The sequence below is a fragment of the Quercus suber genome, unplaced genomic scaffold (genome assembly GCF_002906115.3).
Source record: "Quercus suber isolate HL8 unplaced genomic scaffold, Cork oak 2.0 scaffold_167A, whole genome shotgun sequence".
Lineage (NCBI taxonomy): Eukaryota > Viridiplantae > Streptophyta > Magnoliopsida > Fagales > Fagaceae > Quercus > Quercus suber.
This window is the reverse complement of record NW_027071807.1, coordinates 414,305-441,012: the sequence shown is the minus strand read 5'-3', so window position 1 is coordinate 441,012 and position 26,708 is coordinate 414,305. Positions and strand designations below refer to the sequence as shown.

Sequence of the window (26,708 nt, the reverse complement as noted above, 5' to 3'; positions counted from 1 at the left end):
GGATTTAGTAACTTTATCCCAACTCACCTAGTGCATTTTTCTTTTAGACTCTGAGGAGTCCCATAGGAAATTCCGGCTAGTTTTATCCAGATTATCTAAGATTCTGGTGGGGAGGAGAGTAGATTGCATGACATAGGAAGGAATGGAGCTAATGGAAGCTTGAACCAGAACCTTTCGACCAGCAAAAGATAGAAGGTTGGCTTTCCACCCAGCTAGCTTCTGTTCTACATGGCTTAAGACAAAATTAAGATCTTGATTTGAGGAACCCACGTGTTTAAGGGGAAAACCCAGGTAGCTACCAAGATTAGGAGTGGAGCGAAAGCCGAGAATATTGCTAAAGGTTTCCCTCTTCCCCTAGTCCACATTAAGGGAAAAGAAAAGTCTGGATTTGGAGAAATTGAATCTCTGCACAGACAGGAAGCAAAACTCCTCAATAGATTCTCTCACGCTACCGCAATTCTCCTCGTTTACTCTCGCAAAAAGAAGCAAGTCATCAGCAAAGAACAAATACGAAAAGGCTGGACCATTAGAAGAGGCTTTAAGGGGATTCCAAGCTTTCTGGGAGCATTTATCCTCTATGATTTTGCCTAATACTTCCATGTAGAGAATGAAAAGATAAAGAGAGAGAGGATCACCCTGACAAATACCTCTTGAGGGTAGGAAAGATTCAAGGGTTCCACCATTGACTAGAATGGAAGCAGTGGATGAGGAAACACAACTCATAATTAGCTGAACCATATTCGAAGAGAAGTTGGCTACTTGAATAACATCCCGAATAAAAGACCATTCAAGCCTATCATAAGCTTTCTCAAGGTCGATTTTGATGACCATATTCCCCACTTTTCCTTTTTTCCTACCAACAGTATGAATTATCTCTTGAGCAATAATGGCATTGTCCACACCTTTTCGCCCTAGGACAAAAGTTGTTTGGAAAAGAGATACTAATTTGTTCAAATAAGGTGATGTAGGACACAATTTACTATTTAATTATTGTAATTTATTATTTTTGGTATTTTTATGTAAAAAAACGTTATTTAGGTTTAGGTGATTTATTTCCTTGTTTTTAGGTGCATTTAATGCTTTTTAGGTCAAATTTGATTCCTGTTATGGTTAGATATCAATTAGGAGTTATTTTAGATTATATTTTCTTGTCTGTCAAGTTTTAAGGAGCCCTTAAATAGGCCCCTAAGTCTGTAAACGTTTTTCATAGACTATTATCAATAAACACAGACTTTTGTCAAATTTTCTTCTGGTGGATTCCAGTTTTATCTCCTTGTGGATTCAGGGAAACCCCTCGTGGATTCGAGATTTACCACCAGAAACTAACAGTTTAGTTTCTGTTCCATCAAGAAAGCATCGCGTGTGTTTCTCTTCAGGCTTCCGCGACATCAGTTGGTATCAGAGCCTTGACTTACCCTGGTCTGATGGCTAATCGGCGAGACGGTAACCACCACAACAATGACGGCGGTGACGATGTCAACAACCCAGTCCTCACTAGGGTTGAGTTCCTCAAGTTTCGTGAAGAGGCTCGTGATGAGCAACAATTTCATGAAAAGAGTCAGAAAATTATGGGTGAAATCCAGCAAAAAATTGCTACTCTTCTTGCTAGGAAATCATCTCACAACAACAATGTTCAATATATTCAAAGACGCACTCCTAACTACAAGAAAATTTCATTCTTTGACGGAGATATGTGTAGGATGGATTTTATTGACTGGCTTCTTGATTTAGAAGAGTATTTTAATTTTTGGAAGATTTGTGATGAAGAAAAGGTGCGGCTTGCATCTAATAAATTAGACAATGAAGCAGAAGAATGGTGAGAAGACATTCAAATTGATAGAAAGCGACGAGGTAAGCATCCAATTCGCTCTTGGCAAAGAATGAAAAGAGTATTAATTGATTTATAGTTTCCTAATGACTATTATGATATACTAGATTATACAAGTATTGATTATAAATCTATGTATTCATATGAAAAGCAATATATTCAAAACCAAAATTATGACAACCAAGTCCATGTGTCAAGTAAAGGAAAGGGTTTGAGGGTTGAGAAGAAGCAGCCTATTTCTAAAGAAAATTTTGAAGTGGTTAAAAAAGATCAAGATTTGCTACAAGTTATTGAATTGAAGATTGAAAATACCACTTGTCAAAAATTTGAAGAAAAGGTCAAAGAAACGAAGGTTGAGTTGATTGTGAATAATGACAGGAATGAAGAGATGGTAATTATTGAGAACGTTGTGGAAGATTCAATTGAGGTCAAATATGAGGATGAGTCCACAACTCACAATCCTCAGGTCTCAGTTGATTTGTTGAAGATGACTACACAATATGTTGATTTTCTTGGAGTAGAAAATTTTAATTTTACTATCAACCCTTTGTTGATTGATGTTGCAAATAAATTGAAGATTGATAAGAAGAAATTTTATGCTACACTTTATAATAGATTCAAGTTTCAGAACTGGATCAAGTTATTAAAACATTCAAAGTATTTGTTTATTTGGAGTGGAAGATTTCAGATTTCAAGAATGAACTCGAGGACGAGTTTATTTCAAGTGGAGGGGTCTGATGTAGGACAAAATATTCTAATTAATTTCTGTAATCTTTTATAGTTGGTATTTTTATGTAATTTTTGTTATTTTAGGTTTAGGGCATTTATTTCCTTGTTTTTAGGTGTTTTTAATGTTGTTTAGTCAAATTAGGGTTTTATATGCTTTCGTAGCCGCCTTAGGGTTTCTAGTTGCCCTACGTTTTGTTTTTACTATTTAAACGCATTATAGCCTCCAAAGGCAATTCAGTTTTCAAATTAATAAAAATACAGACTTTTTGTCAAATTCTTTTTCTGGTGGATTCCAGTTTATCACCTTGTGGATTCAAGGAACCTCTCGTGGATTCGAGAAACCCCTCGTGGATTCGAGGTTTACTACCAGGAACTAACAGTTTAGTTTCTGTTCCATCAAGAGAGCATCGTGTGTGCTTTTCTTTAGGCTTCCGCGACATCAGTTGGTATCAGAGCCTTGACTTACCCTGGTCTGATTGCTAACCGACGAGACGGTAACCACCACCACAACAACGACGAATAACTTAGCGAGTATTACGTGACGTACAACAAGCACTCACAAATATCTATGCTAGGATGGCGCCGTTGAAGAATGGAAACAATAGGGATAACTGCAGCGGAGACATAACTCACGGGCAACCTATTGGTAAGCAAATTTCATATAGACCTTATAAGAAAATTGCAAGTTTTAATGGTTATTTTTTAAAAGAAGATTTTCTTGATTAAGGCTTCCGCGACATCAGTTGGTATCAGAGCCTTGACTTACCCTGGTCTGATTGCTAACCGACGAGACGGTAACCACCACCACAACAACGACGAATAACTTAGCGAGTATTACGTGACGTACAACAAGCACTCACAAATATCTATGCTAGGATGGCGCCGTTGAAGAATGGAAACAATAGGGATAACTGCAGCGGAGACATAACTCACGGGCAACCTATTGGTAAGCAAATTTCATATAGACCTTATAAGAAAATTGCAAGTTTTAATGGTTATTTTTTAAAAGAAGATTTTCTTGATTGGTTACTTAATCTAGAGGATTTATTTGACTATGAGAATATTTGTTATAAGAGAAAAGTTGGACTTGCTTTGTATAAACTTAGTAAGTATGCCTTACGTTGGTGGGAACAAGTACAATCTGATAGAATTCGACAAAGTAAAGACAAAATTCGATCGTGGCCAAGGATGAAAAAGATGCTTGCTATCAAATTTTATCCTTTGGATTGTGAAGAAATCTTGTCGTATACAATACAAGATTATTATTGGCCAAGAAGTTCATACTTGAATTATTTTGAAGAGCCAAATATTCCACCGTTAAAGGAAGAATTACATGTTAAAGAAAATATTGTTCTTGAAGAATATGGAGAAGTCAAAGAAGAAAATATAGATATTTCTGAGGAAATTAATGAAGGCCTTGTTATAGAAGAAGAACTTAAAATCAAGATTGTGGAGGAAATTAATAAGGACCCCATTATAGAGAAAGATCTTGAGGTTGAGATAGTAGAGACCATTAAAGAAGAAATTATAGAGGAAGTTGTCAACGATCTCAATGAAATCAAGTTAGATGATTGCAACATTCAAACTCCTATTATTTTATTAGAAGACACCGAAACAAAGTTTATTGATTTTATTGGGGTGGAAAGATTTGATTTAATCGTTGACTCTTATTTGGTGAATATTGTCAATTACATGAAGATCAAGGGAGAAGAAGTTCAAGTTGCCCAATTAATGACTTTCAAGTTTGGCAAGAAGACAACGAAGATGAAGTATTCAACATATTTGTTCTCTTGGCATGGGAGATTCCAGATTTCAAAGATGAACTCGAGGACGAGTTTGTTTCAAGTGGAGGGGTCTGATGTAGGACACAATTTACTATATAATTATTGTAATTTATTATTTTTGGTATTTTTATGTAAAAAAACGTTATTTTAGGTTTAGGTGATTTATTTCCTTGTTTTTAGGTGCATTTAATGCTTTTTAGGTCAAATTTGATTCCTGTTATGGTTAGATATTAATTAGGAGTTATTTTAGATTATATTTTCTTGTCTGTCAAGTTTTAAGGAGCCCTTAAATAGGCCCCTAAGTCTGTAAACGTTTTTCATAGACTATTATCAATAAACACAGACTTTTGTCAAATTTTCTTCTGGTGGATTCCAGTTTTATCTCCTTGTGGATTCAGGGAAACCCCTCGTGGATTCGAGGTTTACTACCAGAAACTAACAGTTTAGTTTCTGTTCCATCAAGAGAGCATCGCGTGTGTTTCTCTTCAGGCTTCCGCGACATCATAAGGCCTGATCCTTGTAACAACGATTTTGGAGATAATCTTATAAACAAAGTTACAAAGGGATATGGGATGGTAGTTCCCAATGGTTTCAGGTCCTTTGATCTTAGGAATAAGGGCAATGTGCGTCTGATTTAAATAGGTAGGGACATTCCTATCACTGAAAACTTTTTTGATCTCCTTTATTACAGAATCCTTCACAAGTAACCAGAATCTCTGGTAGAAACCAGCATGAATGCCATTGAGCCCAGGCGATTTGAAAGGTTTGAGAGACTAGAGGGAATTTTTAATTTCTTCATCCAGAACCGAGAGGGATAAGGTTTGAACATCTAAGTCAGAAATGAGAGGGAGGTTTGTTGTGTTGGGAGGAACATGCCTGACAAAAAACAACATCTCAAAGGAAAAAAGCTTCCGGAAGTGATTCTGAATGAAATCCATGACTGCTGCCTGCTCAATAATCCATTCTCCTTAGGTGTCTTTGATACTGAGAATTTTATTATGCTTCCTTCCAATAAGGGTGGATACATGGTAGAAAAATGTGCTTCAGTCACCCTGGATCATCCAGTTGATGCGGGATTTCATCGCCCACAATTCTTCTTCATGGTTTAAAAACCTTGATAAGCTCCCCCTGAAAGTGTTTTTCCAGGTTGACAAGAAACAAACTGGGTCCGATTGCCATGGCTTTCTGAATGCCCAATAATCTTGCTAGCAGCCGTTTCTTATTGACAAAGATATTGCCAAAATGCTCTCTATTCTAGATTTGAGCTTCTCTTACAAATTTTTTAGTAGCTTGATCCAAACTGGGCTGGTTTGCCCAAGCGTTACAGACAATATTTGGAAAGGAGGAGTCCGACAACAAGAAGCTTTGAAACCGGAAAGGTCTGCTCAATTTGCTGCTATTCTGCGGATGTAACTCAAGAAGGACTGCACAATGGTCAGAGTGACACCTGGCAAGATGCGATACTTGAGCTTCAGGATATAACATGCACTAGTCAGGGTTGCCGAAAAACCTGTCCATTCTTTCCTGGATGAGAGAGAGAGCTAACATCATTTTTATTAGTCCATGTAAACCTCAGACCTTGGAAGCCGAGATCAGCCATATTGCAAAAATCAAGATAGTCTTTAAAGGCAGTGGCCCTAGAGGGAATAAATGGTCTACCACTAAATTTATCATTAACAAAAAGCAATTCATTAAAATCACCAGCCATCAACCAAGGCATATTATGAGCATTGGCAATAATAGATAAATTATTCTAGAGAAGTTTTCTTTCTCTAAACCTAGGACTAGCATAAATTGCAGTAAAAAAACCAAGATTTGAAGATTTCACCTTGACAATAACATGTATTTCTTGTTCTATACTAACCAGATTGGTAATCTCTGCCCTGTCAGTGTCCCAAAGTAGCTAAAGACCACCAGCAAGACCTATAGTATCAATGTGGATAGCTTCTTGAAAGGGAAGCTTATCAGTGATATCCATGGCTCTATCACCTCCAACATGAGTTTCCATTACAACAAAAATAACTCGATCATGCAGAGCAACCAAATCCCCGACGTGATTTTGAAAGGAAGGTTTTAAAGCTCCCTTGCAATTCCAAATGAATAAATTCATGGAGACTGATTGGGAGAGAAGAAGCAAGTCATCTGAGAGAGAGGTAAGCCTCACCTCCTCCCTTACAAACCATACTGTCCGGGGCACAATCATCTTGAGCTACCCTTTCCCCGACAAAGGGATTGCACAAAATTGACGAACCCCCATTACGATCATCGAGATCGGTTGTTGCCATTGCATCCTCTTCTCCAATGACTCCGGTCTTGGGACGAATTTGCACAAGGGCAGCAGAGGAGATAGCTTATGGCACACTCTTCCACAATATGATTTTCACTTCCATATGCTCTTGGATAACTAACTTGGGGGTCCATCACTAGATTACCATCAATAGCCAAATTGGGTCCCGTCGAGAGTTGCTCACTACATTTGGAATTTCGATCACTGCTTCCACCATCCTTAATACCCATCTCCCTTGATTTATCCCATTTGGTCTTGAAAGTGCCATTAAAGGGCACCGGAGAGCTTAAAGAGCAAGGACGAGTAGAAGCGTGATTGAGAGGCGAAATTTTGTCTGAAAGGGCATCAGCCTTAGGTAAAAGGACAGCCCTGGTATGCGGATTGTCTAAATTGCCCTTAAGATTTCGTTTGGCCTTAAGATTGGGCCCTTGGGAAGGTAGTTTGGTAGGCCTAAAAGAAAAGGGCAGGGCCTTCGAGGATGATTCAAGCCGAATGGCCTTCCTTTTCCCATCATTGGAATGGGCCATCTTAAGGCTGCTGCCAACAAGGTGATGGGCCCGACTTGGGGGCAGAACAGGGGCTTTAGGAGACGCGTTGCCATTGGTCCTCTTGGAGGATTTGTTGGCTTGTTTTTTGCATGTTACTACAAGCCACAGGCCATACTTGTCTTCTATCACTTGGTCAGGTACGATCAACGTACCAGCATCAGTAGTGGGACTGGTGCCTGCTGAGACAGGTTGTCTTGGATCAGAGTCTGTAGTGGGAGCGTTACTTGTGGCTGACGATCGTACCTCCCCATTCGAGACGTGTGAGTCCTCTGCCTGATTAGAGCTTCCCAGCGATTAAGGTTGTATGGCGTAACAACAGTTATCTCACCGATGACCAACGCGACCACAGGAGAAGCATAGTTTGCCTATTCCCTTGTAAACAATCGATTGCTGGAATTTTCCAATCATGATCGTGTAAATCAGTTTCTCAATATCAACCTGAATGCACAATTTGGCATATCTTCCTCTAGCTTTGGAGGCTATGTGAGTGTCTGTCCGGAGTACTGTACCAATCGCTTGACCAATCTCCTTGAGAGCTTCAAGGTCATAATACTCAATAGGAAGGCGTGGAAGCCTAACCCAGACTGCCACCGACGCAATGTTGGCCTCCTCAAGCCTGAAATTTGCCTCCCAAGGTCTAATAGAAAGAAAATGCTCCCTGATAAACCAGGGACCCTTAATAAGGACATTGTCATGATCCTCTTTAAGAGAGAACCTGATAAGATAAAAATCACATTCCAAATCCACACAAACTATTTTGCCCTTTGGCTGCCATTAAGCATGGAGTTTGGAGAGCAAAAAATTATAACCCACTGATCTGCCAAAGACCTTCACAATGAGAGCATTAGACCAGGGAGCTCTAATATGGTGGATAATGTCTCTTGATAATCGAACCGCAGCAACGCCTTGCCTCAAACCATCCACCTCGGATTCGGTTTCCAATTCCATGCCATTGTCAATGTATTTCGAGAAATCAAACGCCTGGGCATAGGCACCTGGGATATCTCCTATGAGTTTATCCTTAAAAGGACTTCTTAATAGTGCTGGTCTCAACAGCAAAGGAAGGACCCATAACACTAGGTTTGAAACCATGGTGAGGGTTTTGTTGAGAATCATCACAGTGAGATTCTTTTACATTTTTGGTGCTTCTACAGAGTTCGGCTTCTTCTTCTCTTGAATGTTCCAGAGGACGCTCCATTGCATGTGCTTTTTTTTCCTTTTTTTTTTTTTTTTATTACAGTATGTTAATACACCATGGCTGACTGAGAATTATTATTATTATTTTTTTAAAGAACAATTCTATTTATTTATTTAAAAAAATAATCTGCATAAATTAATTGAATGAACATTCCAAAGATTCAATTCTCAAACTTTCAAAAGTCAGAAGCCTTTTTTGGCATTTACAAGAAGTGACGAAATTAGATGGTCCCAAACGACGCGTTAATGAATCATGATGCTACCCACAAATGAGTCCAATCCAGAAATATTATTCTATATTTTATTGTATTTTGTGGCTTCTCATATATTATGTTCATAATATTTTCACAATAAATTTTAAATGCTAAATTATTATTGATTGTTATTGTAAAGGCAAAAAAATAATTTCAATAATAAATTTAAATTTAAACTAATAACAATTAATTACTTATAATTTGTTGTAAAAATTGTGTGAACTTAGCTCAGACAGAATTCCAAACAGGTCGTCAAGATTTTTTAACTGCTGAGAGCGGCGGTGCTATTATTATCAGTTGGGAGTGGGACGAGGCCTATATTTGCTGCGCCTTTTACTTATATAGGTATAGAATTAGAAACTGTGCCCCAATTTAATTATTAAAGCTGCTAAAATACCCACGCGAGTCACGCAACTGGCCAGGGCTGCTAGAGGCAAACTAGTCCTTCATTCTCTCGTATAATAAAGTACAACTATACTTTTAAAGGGAACCTAAATTGAGTAAACAGAATTTATGCTAAAAATTAATCTAAATCAAACAGAGGCTTAAGAGAATAGGATTATAGGCGTACAGGTCTATGCTTGTGGCTAGTAACTTAGAAAAATCAAATATCTTAATATCTCAATCACTCGTACATAAATTTGTTATCATACAGCTAATATTTTTTTTTTTAAAATTAAAATTAAATTAATAACACCTAGTTCAAATCATTACTCACATTTGTAATGAATTATTTTTTTTAAATTGGCATCAATTAACTTATTTGCTGTTGCTCAGAAAAATTAACTTATTTGCTACTTGCTACTGATCCATTTGGCTCGGGTGCTTGACTGGACAGCTCTTACTTTGCTGTCAACGTTACTAAAGTCTAGTACAGGCGTGTAGCGACCGTGGTCAACAAGATACCAAGTACCTTAAGACTGAATCCACACCATATATATGACATAACGTGTAAAATACTAAAATCTATATCGGTAATATCCGACTTCTTTCATTTATATAATTCAACGAGTTAACTAGTCATTATTATAATGAAAAAAAATTAAAAAGTGAAGATAATAACGAATTTATATTTCATCAATGTCCTCAACATTGCTCCATATGAATTGATTGTGATTCGCTGAAAACTCAACGACTCACAAGTCAGTTACTAAAATGTCCCCTGGGCTGTCAGCCATGAATAACCCTAGAATTGGGTTGTCATTAATATTAAAAAGCATCGTGCATAACATAACACTCCAATTTGATAAAAAAAAAAATTAGTGAATTATCAAATCAAGTCCTATTATATAATTAGTTTATTTTATAGGTTAAAGATCAGTCAATATATATATTTTTTTTTTTGGGGGGGGTGGGGGGGGGGAGGGGAAGATTAGTCAATAAGTTTATTTTATAGGTTAAAGATCAGTCAATATATATATTTTTTTTTTTGGGGGGGGTGGGGGGGGGGAGGGGAAGATTAGTCAATTTTAATTAGATCAATTTATAACACCGCAAACATTCGTCAATGTCAACATAAAAACTCCTGATCATTATCTCCAAGCTAGCTTGTAGCCTGTAGGTTTGGTCTAACCTGAACTCAAATTCTATCCACCGACTAAAGTCTAATATCACCTCAAAGTAACAGTCAGCACCAAATTTACCAAGACTTGCTACCAAGCTAGCAGGGAAAGCCTCGCTTCGGTCCACTGTTGCTATGCACTCAACCGGACACAGGTCCACTGTTGCTATGCACTCAACCGGACACAGGTCCACTGTTGCTATGCACTCAACTGGACACAGGACATGACTCGACAGTAACACGAAATCATTTTTAAACACGTTATTTTGAACATGGTTAATGTCCATGTCGCGCACACAGCAATGGCAGCAAGTCAAAACTGCTACCAGCACATGTTCATTTGTCTAACATCTTTACCAGTTTAAAACCACATGTAGGTAGGTAAAATCATTTCCAGGGGTTGCTCTAGCAACTGTTATTAACATTGAGGGAAAGTAAACACACACTTGAAACAATGAGAGATGTCCTTGCCTGCAGTATCCCTCACTTTCTCCAGTCAATTTTTGGGTTGGTTTCTATCTATAATTCGTCAACAGTTGAAAAAATCATCCACATGCACACTCAAACTGGACAGGTACCATACCCCTTAATCCCCCAGGAAATGGTCATCAAAATCTGCTCCAGGAAATTCCAAACAAATCCCTGATCATTTGCAAGCTCTAATCTTTAATTGGACCCTGTTTCCCCTGCAACTTCTATAATTATTGTTACAGTTATTTATTACTCTACTGTTATTAGCATCATTGCTGCTACTACTACTACTTTACTACTAGAACAGACGAAGAAGATGACTATAGGTAATAACTTCAACCTGGATGCTGAACCAAAAAAAGGAGCATGATAAGCTTATCTAAGTTCTGGACTTGGATAAAACATAGCACCAGTTCTACATCATCCAAGACTTAATCAAAGGCCATTTGTTCAGCTGATGCACTCAATCAAATAAATCCATCCTCACTTATTCAACCAACCCTTGCAAAGAAGGCCAATATAACAATTCGGACATTCAAAGCGTTATTTAAAATCTCCAACCTATTCATTCCAAGTCTTTTAGTACCGCATGCTATACAAGGTACCAACAAACGTGGAGGATCAAAATAATGTAATACATTGACTGTGTTCTTCAACTTTAACAGATGAAACCCCTAGTACTTCCCACCAGCTAACTAAATTTGAAATAGACTCACTGTCCAACAATTGTCAAGTGGAAGCACTCAGCAGGGCACCAACACAAACATAAGGCACTCACGTGTCTTTCCAGTGATAAACAGTCACACATAGAAGCTATAAACGGAGCAGAAACAATGATGAAAACTGCCCAAGAAGATTCAAGACTCTCTTTCTTGAGAGTAATCAACATAAAAACAACTAACCTCTTGTTGGAAGATATTAGATAAGACTTGGAATGAGGTAAAAAGGGTGGTAGCTCCATCTTGCCAACCTAGCCAATAAGAACACTTTTTTTTTCATAGACAATGTTTACATGGCCAGCCATCCATTCAAGAATTAGCTGAAGATATCAGAAGAGTCCACTCCAGGACAGAATTAATCATCCATTGCCTTCAATTAAACTCGAACCAGCCATAAGCTTAAAATTATACAGAAGCTGCATAAAAGCCTGTAAATTTCCTTTTTTCTATATCTAAACTGAAGTAGATCGCATATGGGACTTCATAGAAGCTTCTGTGCCATGGCAGAAACTGCATCAAGATTCAATAGGCCCTTATATTTCTTTAAATGTATAACTCCCTAAAAAATAGAAGGATTTATTATTCGCATAACATGGAATGAGGAATGTGAAGCAGCAGATCAAATAATAGGCAATTAGTGACATTATTAATTAGTCCTTGATGACTAAAACATTAAATTCTAATAGTTCCTTTCTGCATACCTGCTCTTGGCCACCATGCACCGAAGTCAATAGTTGAAGATACTTTATGAAACTTAAGGGTAATCTCCACTGAAGAAGTCACAGAAACACTTCCTTCATTTTTTTTATGCAGTAAAAAACTCAGTAAATTAAAGTGACACTGACCCTGGTGCCCAAAATAGTAGGAATCACTAATACAAGTTTCATGATGGCTTAGCCACAATGGTACCAGAAGAACCCAGCTATGTACATGACGATCCAAACGAAACCAAAATGCAAAGCCAGCATCATATGTTCCTGCCATAACTTGATTACATCAGCAAACAGAACAGCAATCTCCTTTGTGCTTTGAGCAAATAAAATGTTCCTGATCACTGTAAATTGCCAACACTAGCTGTGTCTACAAGTCCCTAACTCCACTTAAATTTCACATCTGAAATCCCTCTTTCTCTTTACTCTTGAGATCTCATCAAACCCAGCATCGTGCCATGGTTGCCTGAAATTTGTTTCCTGCTCTTCGATACTTCTTGTTCTTCTAGGGGCATTTCCTGGCCGGTTCTTAATCCTGCGGTCAAACTCCCTATCCCTCAAGTTGCCTCTTTCATGGAACTCAGGATTGTCTTCTGGACAGAATCTAAAAGGCCTAGGCCCATCCTCTGAATTAAGATGGAAATTCTCACCATTAGCACCATTGTATGGCTGCCTAAATGAACGAACAGGTCCCCGTCTCTCACCAAACCTTCTTCTCTCATCACCATTTGGATCAACACCAAGCTCATGTCGAACATGAATGGGCCCCCCGAAGAACTCATCACCATCTGTCCTTTCCTGGGGATCTATATCATCAAATCTCCTGTTTCTGTATAAAATCCGACCAGATGAGCTCCTATTGGGAATGACAGATCTTGGATGACCATGGTCCCGTCCAGAATTTATATCCCTCAAATCATTAGATGGTCGGGACATATATGGTGGGGAGCCATTCCTTCTAACCATGATTGGTCCAGTGAAACAGGTGCGATCAGGAGACCTTATCCTCTCCACCCTGTAAATTGGAGATCGTCGATGAGGCAATTCTGGATGTCCACCAAATCCATCTTGGGATCTTCTCCTCGGCGATGACCACTGAACAGGAGAACGAGATCTGGATCTCATTGGAGATTTTGAATGAATTCGAGGAAGACCCCTTCTCTGAACAGAAGAGAAGTTCCTACCACCTCGAGCAAAATGAGCATCAACTCCCTCGTATGTAGGTTGGGGCCGTGTGAACATCGGATCCATGTTATCATCAGGAAAAACGCTCATAAACTTCTCACTATGCCTCAGCCCAACCACTTCAGAACCATCTTCACTCATTCTTGGACCTCTGTGAATCATTTGTGGACCGCCACGTGCAGCAAGCCCATTCCTCCCTCCAGGAGACCGCCCTCTTGAGGACATATGGCGAAACATTGCTCCCTCATCATCTAAATGCTTCCTCCCTCCCCGACCAGTACCAATAAAAGCACCATCAGGTGCAATATTATAACTGTTATATTCAAGGTCTGCATCGACAACAGCAGATGCATATTTATTTCTTGGGAAACGAAACTCTGATGGGCCGTTATAAAATTCTGAGGCAAATTCACGGTCAGAATCCCAGTCCCTACGTAAAGGGTCTAACCTACCAGTAATCCTCCCTCTGCCACGCACAAAATTTAATCTAGAATTTCTGGGCGACTGATCTTGATGCCTCTCTCTTGAAAATTTGTGGGAACCATCTATGTATAATTCATCTCTGAAAAAAGTTAAAAGACAGACAGATCAGATGATAGTACAACTACCCTCATAAAGGAACTTTCAAAAACAACTAAAACATAGGAAATAGAATAATCACCTCCCTCGGGGATAAAATTTATCTCCCTCTAGCGGTACATTGAGTAATCTCTCTCTTCCAGGTAGTGATGCCAATGGCCTGTCTGAAATATATCTTGTTTTACCAGGAGGTGATACATTAGCAGCTCGAGACAAATTAATAATGCGGCTCCGATTACCACCACTATTAACATCTTTAGCTGCATCATCACCACTTGCAGATGCTTCCATCATTGTCAGAGTAGTATCATTCTCCTCCACTAAGTCAAAATTGTTAACATTGTCATCTAAACCCTGAGTAAAAGTAAAAGTAGAAGTAGTAGCTTGCATTCCTTCAGTGGTTCGCTCCAATGATAATTCTGCCTCCTGTTCCTCAGGGAAATCTGTACTGCCTGACTGATCAAGTGAATTTCTTCTAATGGCCGTAATGGGCCTCTTAATGTCAGCTCCACTGGCTGGTTTTTCATCTGTCAATGATTCCTGCAAACATGTAAGATTAGTATCACCGTTATCATATACCTCCTTCAATGAGTCAACACAATCACTACTTTCTTTGTTATTTGTTTCCCCAGGATCTTCTGTTTTAGCGTCTTTTTCCTCAACATGGGATGAAGATGGATGATCATCACCATGCTGACCCACAATGTCCATCTTGTTATTATCAGAGTCACCATGATCAACATGTTCAACTTCCTGTTTCTCACATATGGGATCCTCGACTGCAGTTTGCAGTAGAGGTTCTCGCACCTCACCATCTTCATAATCTTCTTCTCCACCTTGTTCTGTATCCATAGCCTTCGGTAAAGGATGATTGCCGTCCGACTCATAATCAGAACCATATGAATCTTCTTCTAGCATATCAGCTGATATATTGATTTTTTCCTCATCACTTACACAACCTTCGCTTCCTCGCACATCAGGGGGCTGTTCATTTATGGATTTCAATCTGCACTGCTCAGGATCATCAGCATTTCCATCTTCAGCTCTTACAGTACCCATCATACAAGAAGTACTTGATTCTACACCATCATGACCCACGGAGATAGCAGCTGTTTCTGAAGCAACCAGCTGCACCCTTTCACATGCTTCCTGAGGTACAACCTCCCCATTAATATGGGCCTCTTTGGTGTAGGTGGACTGTTCTACATGGTTTCCAACATCCGTGGCTATAGTCAATTCTGTTGAACAAGAAGTCTCTCCTGCAGGGCAGGGCAACAGTGCACTTTCAGGGATTGCCATGGCAGAAGAATGATCACTCAAACCCAGTAGCACCTGTTTATCTACTTGTCTAGATGTCCCCTCTAATGTATTGGGGGCTTCCACATTACCCCTGTGAACTGGTTCCATTTTTATGGATGCAGGATCAACTACTCTCATGGTGCTAATATTTGAAACCTTATCAACACTGAACTGCTCAGCTAATTCACGCTTTACTGTCCTATTATCTAATAATCCAAGCTTAGTGGCTATAGTTGTTCTATTCTCTAATTTGTTGCCCTCGTCAACTGGTTCTGATTTCACAGTCCTATAATTAACCCTGATCAAATTGCCAGGTGGAACCACTGATCTTTGCAAGATTATATTGGTGAAAATCCTGCCAGAATCTTCTTTGCTAGATAAGGAGGAGGGTTCCGGGCTTACCTGTTGAGGAAGACTAGAAGGACCAAGGCCTAAACGAAGATTGTCTACGCCAAAAAATCTTAATTGTTGACTAGGCAGTTTGGACGAGGTCAATTTGGCTATGTTCTCACTAGCTACAAGGCTCTTTTGTTTAGAAGGTATAACAGTGCCAATAGTCCCAGTTGGGCATAGCAAAGGTTTGATATCATGTGTACCATCGGTAGTATTAAACCCACCAGCAGACACTTGACCTACTGCAGCTGCCTCACTTGCAGAACCTTCCCATGCATCCATTGTAGTATTCAGATCCCAGTTTGCCCTATTACCACATTGCTGTGCACCATTTTTCGACTCAACCTCATCCTTTTTACACTGAATGCTGTTATTTCCCTTGCTTAAAGACAAATTCAGTGAACCAGGTTCTAAACTATCCTGATTCTGGCCTCTCACATTATGGTTATGACCTGTTAAAGCTGGAAAAACATGTTCCTTTAATCCTAATGTCAAGTCAGTATTTCCCGCAACAATAGGAATTTCAGCTTTACACTTCCCTTCAGCTTTTTCTTTGCTATATAACTCTTTCCCCAACTTAAGTGCAAGTGCTTCACTTGGTGATGACTGCAACTTTGATTTTCCCAAAGTTACCAGGCTTGCAGATTTTTCGGCCGTGACAAGCTTGTCTTTGCTTTCCATGTCATCCAAGGAACCAGAGTGACTTTTACTTGGTTCCTCAACTTTGACTGTAGAGTAGTTGGGATTGCTTTGGGCTACAGTAACACTCATAACATCAGATCTGCCTTTATATTCCTCAGATACAGGTTTGTTGTTTGCATCAGATATACCAGAACTGGTTACAACACTAGCATTTGACATAGCTAACCCCTGAGAGGGGCTAGATTGTTCCTGCTTTAGCGAATCATTCTCTGCAGGAAGCGCAGAGGGTTCTTCAGGTGGAGGTGAAGGAGAACGGTACAACAGGAACCTCCTCTTCTTGATAGGAACACCTGCAATATAATCACTAGACTGCCGGGAAATAGGTTTAACCCCAGTCTGCGAACAAAAGATTAGTTAATCACATACTCAAAACAAGGAAAATTACATCACTCCCCAGTATAAGCAGAAATTTAGTACAGAAAATAAACCTCTTTGTCTCCAGATACAGGCATAGCTACAAGATTGGCGAAACTTATAATCCTTCTCTCTATCTTAACCCAAAAACAATTTCTTGCTTTAAATTGCTAAAGTTGCTTTCAATTCCTGCACGGCAATACACACAATTGCATCTGCCTGAAATTTTCTTTAAGCTACGTAGACTGTTCCTGGACGGGATAACAAGTAGTAATTTACCTGCAAACATAAATGCGAAAGCTAAACTTTCATAAATTGGTCCAAAATGAACACTCAATAGTCAAATTAAACGAACCCCATTACAACAAGAGGGGCAAAAATATAATTACAGATGAAATTCATAACTTAATTAATAAATCCAAGTTGTAGTTGTCACAGATAAAAGTTCAGTCACAACTTCTCAACCAAAAGCGACTAAATTATCAGTCAATGATCATAATAAAATCAAAAAAGATTTTCTTCTATAAGCAAAGTATTATCACACAATTATTAAGTACAAATCCAGAATCGTCAAATTATTTCAACAGATGATCTTATAGCAAAACACAAAGTGACTTGTAATCTAAAGCTATACTCGCAGATCATCTAAAAATGATAATCAAACACAGATCTACTTTTCAAAGCAAAAAAAAGAGAAACTAAATCCATAAAACACAAGTAAATTTCTTGGATTAAAAAAGATAGAGAGAGAATATACTTGGATCCATAAGACATGCTACAAGATCCATTCTCTTAGGCCTTAACCTAAAAGCCTAAATAGAACAATTGCATCCAAAATTTAAGAATCGCTTTTCTCCAAAAATTTTCAAAAGAGAGAAAAGTACCCCAAACAAAAAAAAAAAAAAAAAAAAAAAAAAAAAAAAAATCTGAATTTCTTTGCAAAAAAAGAGATCCACAAATTTTCACCATCCGATTTCACAAATCAAACACCAAAATATAATAAATCATAAATACATATAGAACTACTCATATCAAATATTAAAATACTTTCCCGGGAAAATATAACCCAAAAAAAAACTGAAATTGAAATTATTTCCAGAAAGTACCTGAAACTTAAGAATCGGTTTTTACCTGAAACTAAAATTTCCATAGAAAACTCAAAATTAAAAATAAAAGTTAAAAAAAATATTTTCTACACAAACAAACACCATATTTGAAATCTACAAAATTTCTTCACCCGATTTCACAAATCAGGGTCCTAAATCAAGTAATAACAACTCTGACCAACATATTTAAACAAACCAACAATAAATAAAGCAGATCCGAAATATTTTCTAGGAAATACCTGAGATTAGGAAAAATCAACACGCTAACGCTGACCAGAAATAGATTCACAAAACGATACAATCGGAGCTAGCGAGAAATTACCTAGAGAGAGAGAGAGAGAGAGAACCGGTCGAGTTTTGTTTTGGTTTGGTCAAGCTCTTGAAACTACTTTTTGGAGAAGCGGTAAGGTGTGAACGCCGAGAAAGAACTAGAAAAGCAAACAGAGAAAAAGAGAGAGAGAATCTAATCGAAAACCTAAAGCCTAGGGTTTGTGCTTTGTGGCCTATTGCGTGGTTGCTTCTATCTCTATATTTGATTTCTACCTGTCTATCTGTAACTATAATTTCGGTGGCCTTTGTTCTTCTTTCTATTCTATACGGCACTAGTGCGTGGTATTATTGGTATTTTTATTATCAATAATAATATATTGACTTTTAAAACGTGGTTGAGGGTGTACGGTGTGTCTTTTTCTACGTCTGGGGCCCACTGACTCTGGTCGAATAGTATTGTGACACGTGTGCTGTCTGTCTGTGAGATAAGTTCTGATCTTTTTTAACAATTTTCGTGTTGTCGTGTTCCTCAATTTGCCGACTACCTGCAAAGGCCACTTTTATTAAATTCCTTTCTTGACTTTTGCTTTTTGGGAGTCTTGGGGGGTGATTTCTACGAAGTTTCTGGCTTTTCCATTCAATCACATTTTTTGCTATTTACCCCTCCCTTTTTCTTTTGCAATATTGTGATTTAGTCCCTTTAGTTTATTGTAATTAGTCAATGCCCATGAATGATGAACCGACACAATTGTGTTTGTTCACAGCTACCACTCCACTCACCCGTCACCAACCAAACAAAAGTGAGCTTAGTACCGCTCCACTCTGCCAACCAAACAAAATAGGTGTCTTCCTTTTTTTTTTCTTTTTTTTTCTTTTTTTCATTAATGACGTCGCTTTTAATGATAGTTTTTTATTATCAAATTAAGACATTAATCAATTTTTGGTATAGGCGGATATTAAATCACAAATCTCTTATTCAACTATTATAGACTTTACTAGTTGAGCTAACTAAAACTCACAAATAGGTATCTATTTAGTTTCGGTTGATTATTTGATTGAGTGTTTTATTCCCTAATAACTGTTTGATTGAGGGTTTTTCACACCAAGAGAAGTAGCTAGTAATTTCATACCAAATTTTAGTAGGAATGTGCATGGATAAAGTTAGATTGGATTTTAAGAGTTTTTCGTTTTCCACCTAACCTAAATTTACTGGGTTAAGAAATTTCTAACCCATTACATATGTAGCAACAAACCAAATTCAACTCATGCAAGTGGGATTGGTTTAGTTTGGTTTAGAGAGTTATACTTGCATGTTTCATTTCTTATAAAAAAAAATGGATCTTAGTTTATTTTTTAATAAATTGTTAAAATTCACATAATATCCTTAAATTACAAAAACAAATAAAGCTGGCAAATTAGATTGTGAATTTAGCAAAAATATATTCGAATGGTGAATTATTAACGAAGTCAAATTATAAATTCTCTCTCACAGTTAGATTGTAAATTATAACTACTAAAATAGTACTATAGTGGATCTATGTAAAAATTAATAACTTATTATTTTAGAAAATCACAAAAATAAATTTTTAAAAAAATTATAAAAAGATTTATGTTTGTAAAGAATTAGTGCATTACTCCATCAATTTTTTTTGCTGAGATCCAAATGGTTTCATCAATAAATATCTTTATTTCTAAACGGCATATTCGTATGCTTCAAGTGTGGATAAAGATATACAGAGATCCAAATGGTTTCATTGAAGTAATGAATTTCTTTGTGACGTGTTCATTTCAACAACTTGCCCCTACCTGCCGGTCACTTTCACTTTCTTTGTTTTTTCCGTAACTTTCATTTTTTTCGAGGTGGACCTTTGCAAAGTTAGTAGCTTTTCCACAACTAATTTGCTTTTGCCTCCCTTGTCTTATGGGATAGTGTGTTTTTCTCCCACGGAGTTTTGTGATAATAAAAGTAAGTAACCATACATAGAATCGGCACCTTCAACTTCGAATATGCTCCACGTCCACGCTGTACAAAATTATTGTTGGCACGTTACCAAAGTGACTCAACAAATAAGAGAAAGGTTTCCAAAAAAACTATTGGGCTTTTAAGGAAAAAAGAAATGTTTGGGCCAATAAAAAAAAAACAACAAAATGAAACAGTTGCCGAAGTTTATTAAGAACCCAATAGCCCAACGCTACAGAATGTGATCACACCCCTTTACCATTCCATTTCACATTAATTCGGCCAGCAGAATGGGCCAGCCCAAAATCCCGTTAACATGTCCCGAGCGAAATACTCAGTCTAAATAAAGCCTAAACCAAAAGCTAATCCATTACAATGTAGCCTTTACCAACAGAACTGGTACTACATTGTAGAGCTTGGTATTTGATTCGGGACTTTTCTGAACCAAGTTATTGCAGCTATAACATCACAAATCTTCGGAAAAAAAGAGCATTTATTCCTAATTTATAAACTATGTAACAAAACATTCCTATTTTTAAAACTCAATTTTTAACAAAATTGAGTTATATATTGTTGAGGTCTAAAAAGTCTCAATGTCTCACCAAGGCCCGAAATGGCACAGAGAGTTGAACTCCATGAAAAAAAAGAGAAAAAAGAAAAAGAAAAAAAGACTTGAGCCTGCAATATTTAAAATTAAAAATAAAATAAAAAAAGATGGTATGCCCAACTGCATTAAGAGACTTAAGGAAGAACCCAGACCCACGAATGGATGGGCCTTAGAATTCATGGAACAAAGGGAAGAAGAAAAAAGCCCAGCCCGCCAAGATCAGAAAATCACTAAGTAGTTCAATGGTAAGAACTAGGTCAGAATACCCAAGGACTGCCAGGGGCTCGGAATCCTTGGATGTGTAGCAAAGCAGGGATGAGATTAAGACAGCTCAAAAGAGAGTGCCAAGAAACACGAGAAAAGAGAACAGATATGTCCTTATCAGCTACCCAATGATGCAAAAAGGAACCAAAAATCTTAGAAATCAATAATTCATGAGCTAGAGGTTGGTATCTCGGGAACCCAAAAAGAAGAACCATGAAGGGAAGTAGCTGGGAAGACTTTCAATCTGGCAGGAAAAAATCTGCTCACTTGGGAAAAACGATAAAAGGAAAGGCAGCCAAAAACTGAGTCAAAAAAGGCAAGAAGCCTTGAAGAAAGAAATACCAAAGGTCAGCTCTTCAAGGACACCCCATAATAAAAGTCAACAAGAGACTTTCGAGGAAGAAGCACCAAAAGGAGAAAATGATGAGAAATAAGGATGGGACTAGCCATCATTGTTGCTGGCAGAACATTGGTTTTGGTACCCAAAAGAGCAAATGGAGAGAATCGGTGGTACCCTGAACCCCTAAGGTGACACTATAAAATGGGAGAAGTAGCCAACAGTAAAAGGGGCATTCAACAACAAAAAATTATAGTATAATCATTGAGAAAACTTTGTTAAAATTCAAAAAAAGTAAGAAAAAAAAAGGAAATATTGTCCAGTATCCACAAGCAATCACTAGAGAACACAATTGGATTCAAAATAATTCAGACTTTGCAAGTTATAGAAGCTTGAAGAATTATCTAAGTCGGTGATTTTTGAACTTGTTTGAACCTTGTAATACGTCCTAATGAGCATGATGTATTATACAATTGAGAAATTAATGAAATACTACACAGTATCTTAAAGACCCCTAACATCTACTTTGTGTCTTTCTCTATCGCATTGCCCCTTTATTGTTTCTTGTTGTTCAATGCATATATTTATTATTTGTTACGCCTAGATACTGCCCAAAGAGGACCCTCACATATATAAAACTTCATATTCTCAAAATCAAGTTCTATACATATTTTTAAGAATAACTCAACATTAACAATGTCAAGTTCCACTTTTTTTGAGAAAGTTATCAAGTTCCACTTAAATTTTCAAAAAAATTTAAGTAACAAAATATGCATGAAACTCAATGTGCTAATGGCAATTCTACCTATAACTCAATTTTATTAAAATAAAGTTTTACAAAGACATTTTATAGCATAATCTATAAATTAAGAACAAATGCCCCCCCCCCCGGGGGGGGGCTCAAGTGAGATCACTCCCGTACTATCTTTGATGGAATTACAAAAGGATTTTAGTAGCTACGTTTCACAGAGATTATTATGAAAAGTACCAAACAGCTTGATTGTTCACAATCTCCTAGTCAAGTTTGATTGCTTAAACACAGTTTTTGGACATCTTTCAATCTATCTCAATCAAACAAAGTTTAGCAACAAATCCAAACAAAGTTTAGCAACAGCTTGATTGTTCACAATACTTAAATAACAATATTTAAGTATTGTTATTTAATTTTTAATATTGTAAAAATACATGTTTTAGTATTATAAAAATACATATTAGAAATATTATTGTTGTCTAAGCCCAAAAAACCAAACTATTAACTAGGGATCAAACAACACCACTTCAATTTTCATTCCAAAGTTCCAACCACTCCCCAAATACAGAATAAAACCCAACCCAGTACTTACAAACCCATAACATTTTAATACAAGCTAACAAAACCAACCAAAACCTAAATTTGCCAAATCTAACTTCGATTCCAAAACACCAACTATTCTTGCCAAAACCCTAACCACCGAACCCATACAAGGTCCTGCCTTGCCTCTTGAGAGCGTACACAACATCCATGGCAGTCACAGTCTTGCGACGCGCGTGCTCAGTGTAAGTCACAGCGTCCCTGATCACATTCTCAAGAAAGATCTTGAGCACTCCACGTGTCTCCTCGTAGATGAGACCACTGATACGCTTCACTCCTCCTCTGCGAGCCAAACGACGAATGGCTGGCTTTGTGATTCCCTGAATGTTATCACGAAGAACCTTACGATGTCGTTTCGCTCCTCCTTTTCCCAGCCCCTTGCCTCCCTTTCCTCTTCCAGACATTTTGTTGGGTCAAGTTCAAGATCTGTGAACAGAAATTGACAGAAATTGAATTTAGAAACTAACAATTCGCTTAATTGCTAAGAAATTTGAACAAAATTGCTACGAGATTTCGTCGGAATTCAAACATTGCTGAGAAAATTAAGAAATTAACAGTTATTACCGATTAAACACCCTAGAATTTAAAATTAACTCACAGATTGCTCGTGATGGAAAATTAACAGATATGAGAGCCCAGATTACATGAAAATTTAACGAAACGGTGAAAAATCGAGCAATAACACAGCACATTTGGCTATTGTACTATTTTCAAAACCCTAGAAACTCAGAACGATTCGAAACCCTAAAATCTAATTGCATTCAGAGCATTAATTAGCTAGAACCAGACGAGTAAAAACCATAAATATTCAAATTTGAGAGGAATTGAGGCTGTGAAGAGAAGACGAACCTGTATCGCACACTCTGATCCAAACGAAAAGGGCGAGAGGGACTGAGAGAGAGAGAGATTGCTTGTGTTTGTGAAAATAGGGGTGATTCCGATTTGTATTTATAGTTCAGAGTTTGATTTTGTTATTTTGAGGTTGATCCGGGACGCCAGCCTTGTTGGGTAATCTAGAGCCGTGGATTGTTTAATGTGCGGCTTGGATTGTGAGTTCTGTTGTGCTGCGGATCGATGACGTGGCTATGTAATTGAGCGGTATATTTTTCGGTTTTCGCGGTTTTTAACTTTTTCAGTTGCTGATGGTGGACGATTCCCCCGCTTTTCAAACGCGGTTAAATTTTAAAGCTTTTGTAAACATTCACACTATATAATATTTTTGTAAAATTTCCTGAATAATGCTGTTTTTTTAAAAGTACTTTTGAGATTTTACTTCAATTGAATTTTTAACAACTCTACTCATTTGTTCATTAAATATATCTATTAATCAAATCATGTGAGTTTGGATCACTTACATTACTTACGATTTTTTTAAGTTTTTTTCTTTTGTATAATTGTATTTTTTTAATAACAAATACTTTTTTTAATAAAAAAATATAATAAATTTATAGAAATAAACTCTTTCGAATCTAAATTGCACCATTTAAATTTGGACTAATTATCAATTTTGCCATTCAACTTTCAATTTTATTAATTACCATTAATCCTTAAAACATATGTTTTAAAATGCTAAATTCCATTTTAAATCTAAATTAAAATTGAAAAACAAACTAGATGAAAGCTACATAAAGGATGAATCTACTAGAGAACCCCAATTGTTTGAATAAGAGGACGATTGATTTTCTAGAGTAATATCAAGAAGCTCAAATTCAACTGATCATACCTTCGACTTCTAAAATACTCCACGTCCACGCTGTACAAAATTATTGTTGGCACATTACCAAAGTGACTCAACAAATAAGAGAAAGGCTTCCAAAAAAAAAAAATATTGGCATTTTTAGGAAAAAACAAAGGTTTGGGCCAATGAAGAAACAACAAAATGAAACAGTTGCTGAAGTTGATTAAGAATCCAATAGCCCAACGCTACAGAATGTGATCACACCCCTTTACCATTGCATTTCACATTAATACGGCCAGCAAAATGGGCCAGCCCAAAATTCCCTTAAAATACTCAGTCTAAATAAAACCTAAACCAAAAGCCAATCCATCACAATGTAGCCTTTACCGACAAAACTGGTACTACACTGAAGAGCTTGGCATTTGTTTCAGGACTTTTCTAAACCAAAGCTATTGCCACCATAACAGCCAAATATCACTGTTTACTGACATATATACTAATTTACTATTATTTTCAAAATATGTAAGAATCTATTACATTTTTAAAACTCAAATTTACCATATAACTCAAATTTTATAAATTTGACTTATTAGAAAAAATTGCTGAAAATTTCTTGAAGGAATTCAAGCTCATAGAACTCAAGCACCATAAAAAAATTTCAAAAATTTTCCATAAAACTCAAGTACCCCAAACTCAAATACCTAAAAAATAATAAATTCTTACATATTTTCAAAATAATAGTAGATTAATATATATTTCAATAAACAATACTACTGTAACATTTTGACCCTACTGTAACATTACAAATCCTAGCTCAAGTGAGATCACTCCCATACTATCATTGATGGGATTACAAAGGATTTTAGAATGGGTTTCCGAGACATTATTATGAATAAGTACCAAACAGCTTGATCGTTCACAATCTCCAAGTCCTAGTTTGATTGCTTAAACACAGTTTATAACACCTTTGAATCTATCTCAAATTCTCAATCAAACAAAGTTCAGCAAGAAATCCAAACTAATTTCTGGCTAGTTTTGCAATTTCCTTTCACTTTTTTCAATTTTCGGTGCAAGATTAATCCAAGCTTTTAACTTTTTGAATAACAAAAACACAACAAATAAAGCTATTAACTAGGGATCAAACACCACCACCTTTAATTTTCATTCCAGAGTTCAACCATTCCCAATACAAAATAGAACACAACCCAGTACTTACAAACCCATAACATTTTAATACAAGCTAACAAAACCAACCAAATCCTAATTTTGCCAAATCTACCTTCGATTCCAAAACACCAACTATTCTTGCCAAAACCCTAACCACCGAACCCATACAAAGTCCTGCCCTGCCTCTTGAGAGCGTACACAACATCCATGGCAGTCACAGTCTTGCGACGCGCGTGCTCAGTGTAAGTCACAGCGTCCCTGATCACATTCTCGAGAAAGATCTTGAGCACTCCACGTGTCTCCTCGTAGATGAGACCACTGATACGCTTCACTCCTCCTCTGCGAGCCAAACGACGAATGGCTGGCTTTGTGATCCCCTGAATGTTATCACGGAGAACCTTACGATGTCGTTTCGCTCCTCCTTTTCCAAGCCCCTTGCCTCCCTTTCCTCTTCCAGACATTTTGTTAAGTCAATTCAAAGATCTGTGAACACAAATGGACAGAAAAATGAATTTAGAAACTACTAACAAATTTTCACCAAATTGCTACGAATTTTCATCGGAACTTAAACATTGCTGAGAAAATTGGCAATCGAACAAATTTTTCCGACTAAAAACCCTAGAAATGTAAATTAACTCACAGATTGTTCGTGAATGGAAAATTAACAGGACTGACAGCTCAGATTACACAAACTTTTGATGAAATTTTAACAAAACAATGGAAAATCGAGGCAGCAAATTTGGCTATTGAACTATTTCAAAACCCTAGAAACTCAGAAAGATTTGAAAGTTGAAACCCTAAAACCTCGTTGCATTCAGAGCATGAATTAGCTAGAACTAGACGATTAAGAGCCATATATACTCAAACTTAAAAGAAACAGAGACTATGAAGCGAGAAAGCCCTAGAAGAGAAGACGAACCTGTATCGCACACTCTGATCCAAACGAAAAGGGCGAGAGAGACAGAGAGAGATTGCTTGTGTTTGTGAAAATGTGGGTGATTCCGATTTGTATTTATAGTGGAGAGTCTGGTTTTGTTATTTTGAGGTCAATCCGGGACGCCCGACTTGTTGGGTAATCTTGAGCCGTCGATCTTTTAATGTACGGCTTGGATTGTGAGTTCTGTTGTGTTGCGGATCGATGACGTGGCTATGTAATTGAGCGGTGCATTTTTCGGTTTCCGCGGTTTTTAACTTTTCAGTCGCTGATGGTGGACGATCCCCCCGCTTTTAAACGCGGTTAAATTTCAAAGCTTTTGTAATCATTCATACTATAATAGTAATATTTTGAAAAATGCTATATCCGCAATAATATTTTTATAATATTTTTACAATAAATTATAGGTAGTTAATTTTTTTTGACATTAGGTA

The 26,708-nt window shown here is 37.2% G+C and overlaps 3 protein-coding genes across 8 annotated transcripts; all 3 read right to left on the bottom strand.

Annotated features, from left to right (window-relative positions):
• Nucleotides 1-11,126: 11,126 nt before the first annotated feature.
• Nucleotides 11,127-18,270, bottom strand: LOC112015838 (uncharacterized). 6 transcript variants are annotated; one of them, XR_002883261.2, is made up of 5 exons: nt 18,029-18,270; nt 16,675-16,879; nt 13,935-16,582; nt 12,080-13,835; nt 11,127-11,937 (listed from the first exon to the last, which is right to left on the bottom strand). XR_002883261.2 is itself a non-coding variant. In XM_065770222.1 (4 exons), exons 2-4 carry the CDS (start codon nt 16,696-16,698, stop codon nt 12,479-12,481), a joined length of 4,029 nt encoding a protein of 1,342 aa, XP_065626294.1. In that variant the 5' UTR covers nt 16,699-16,879; nt 17,946-18,049; the 3' UTR covers nt 11,998-12,478. The 6 variants fall into 6 exon arrangements, 1 of the variants encoding a protein (XP_065626294.1); XR_002883262.2 differs by having other exon boundaries at nt 17,946-18,049; XR_010627701.1 differs by having other exon boundaries at nt 11,127-11,888; nt 17,946-18,049.
• Nucleotides 18,271-22,401: 4,131 nt separating this feature from the next.
• Nucleotides 22,402-23,475, bottom strand: LOC112015822 (histone H4). The gene is made up of 2 exons (XM_065770218.1): nt 23,345-23,475; nt 22,402-22,921 (listed from the first exon to the last, which is right to left on the bottom strand). Exon 2 carries the CDS (start codon nt 22,897-22,899, stop codon nt 22,588-22,590), a length of 312 nt encoding a protein of 103 aa, XP_065626290.1. The 5' UTR covers nt 22,900-22,921; nt 23,345-23,475; the 3' UTR covers nt 22,402-22,587.
• Nucleotides 23,476-25,305: 1,830 nt separating this feature from the next.
• On the bottom strand, nt 25,306-26,382 carry LOC112015823 (histone H4). The gene is made up of 2 exons (XM_024048267.2): nt 26,260-26,382; nt 25,306-25,823 (listed from the first exon to the last, which is right to left on the bottom strand). Exon 2 carries the CDS (start codon nt 25,799-25,801, stop codon nt 25,490-25,492), a length of 312 nt encoding a protein of 103 aa, XP_023904035.1. The 5' UTR covers nt 25,802-25,823; nt 26,260-26,382; the 3' UTR covers nt 25,306-25,489.
• Between the last annotated feature and the right edge of the window lie 326 nt (nt 26,383-26,708).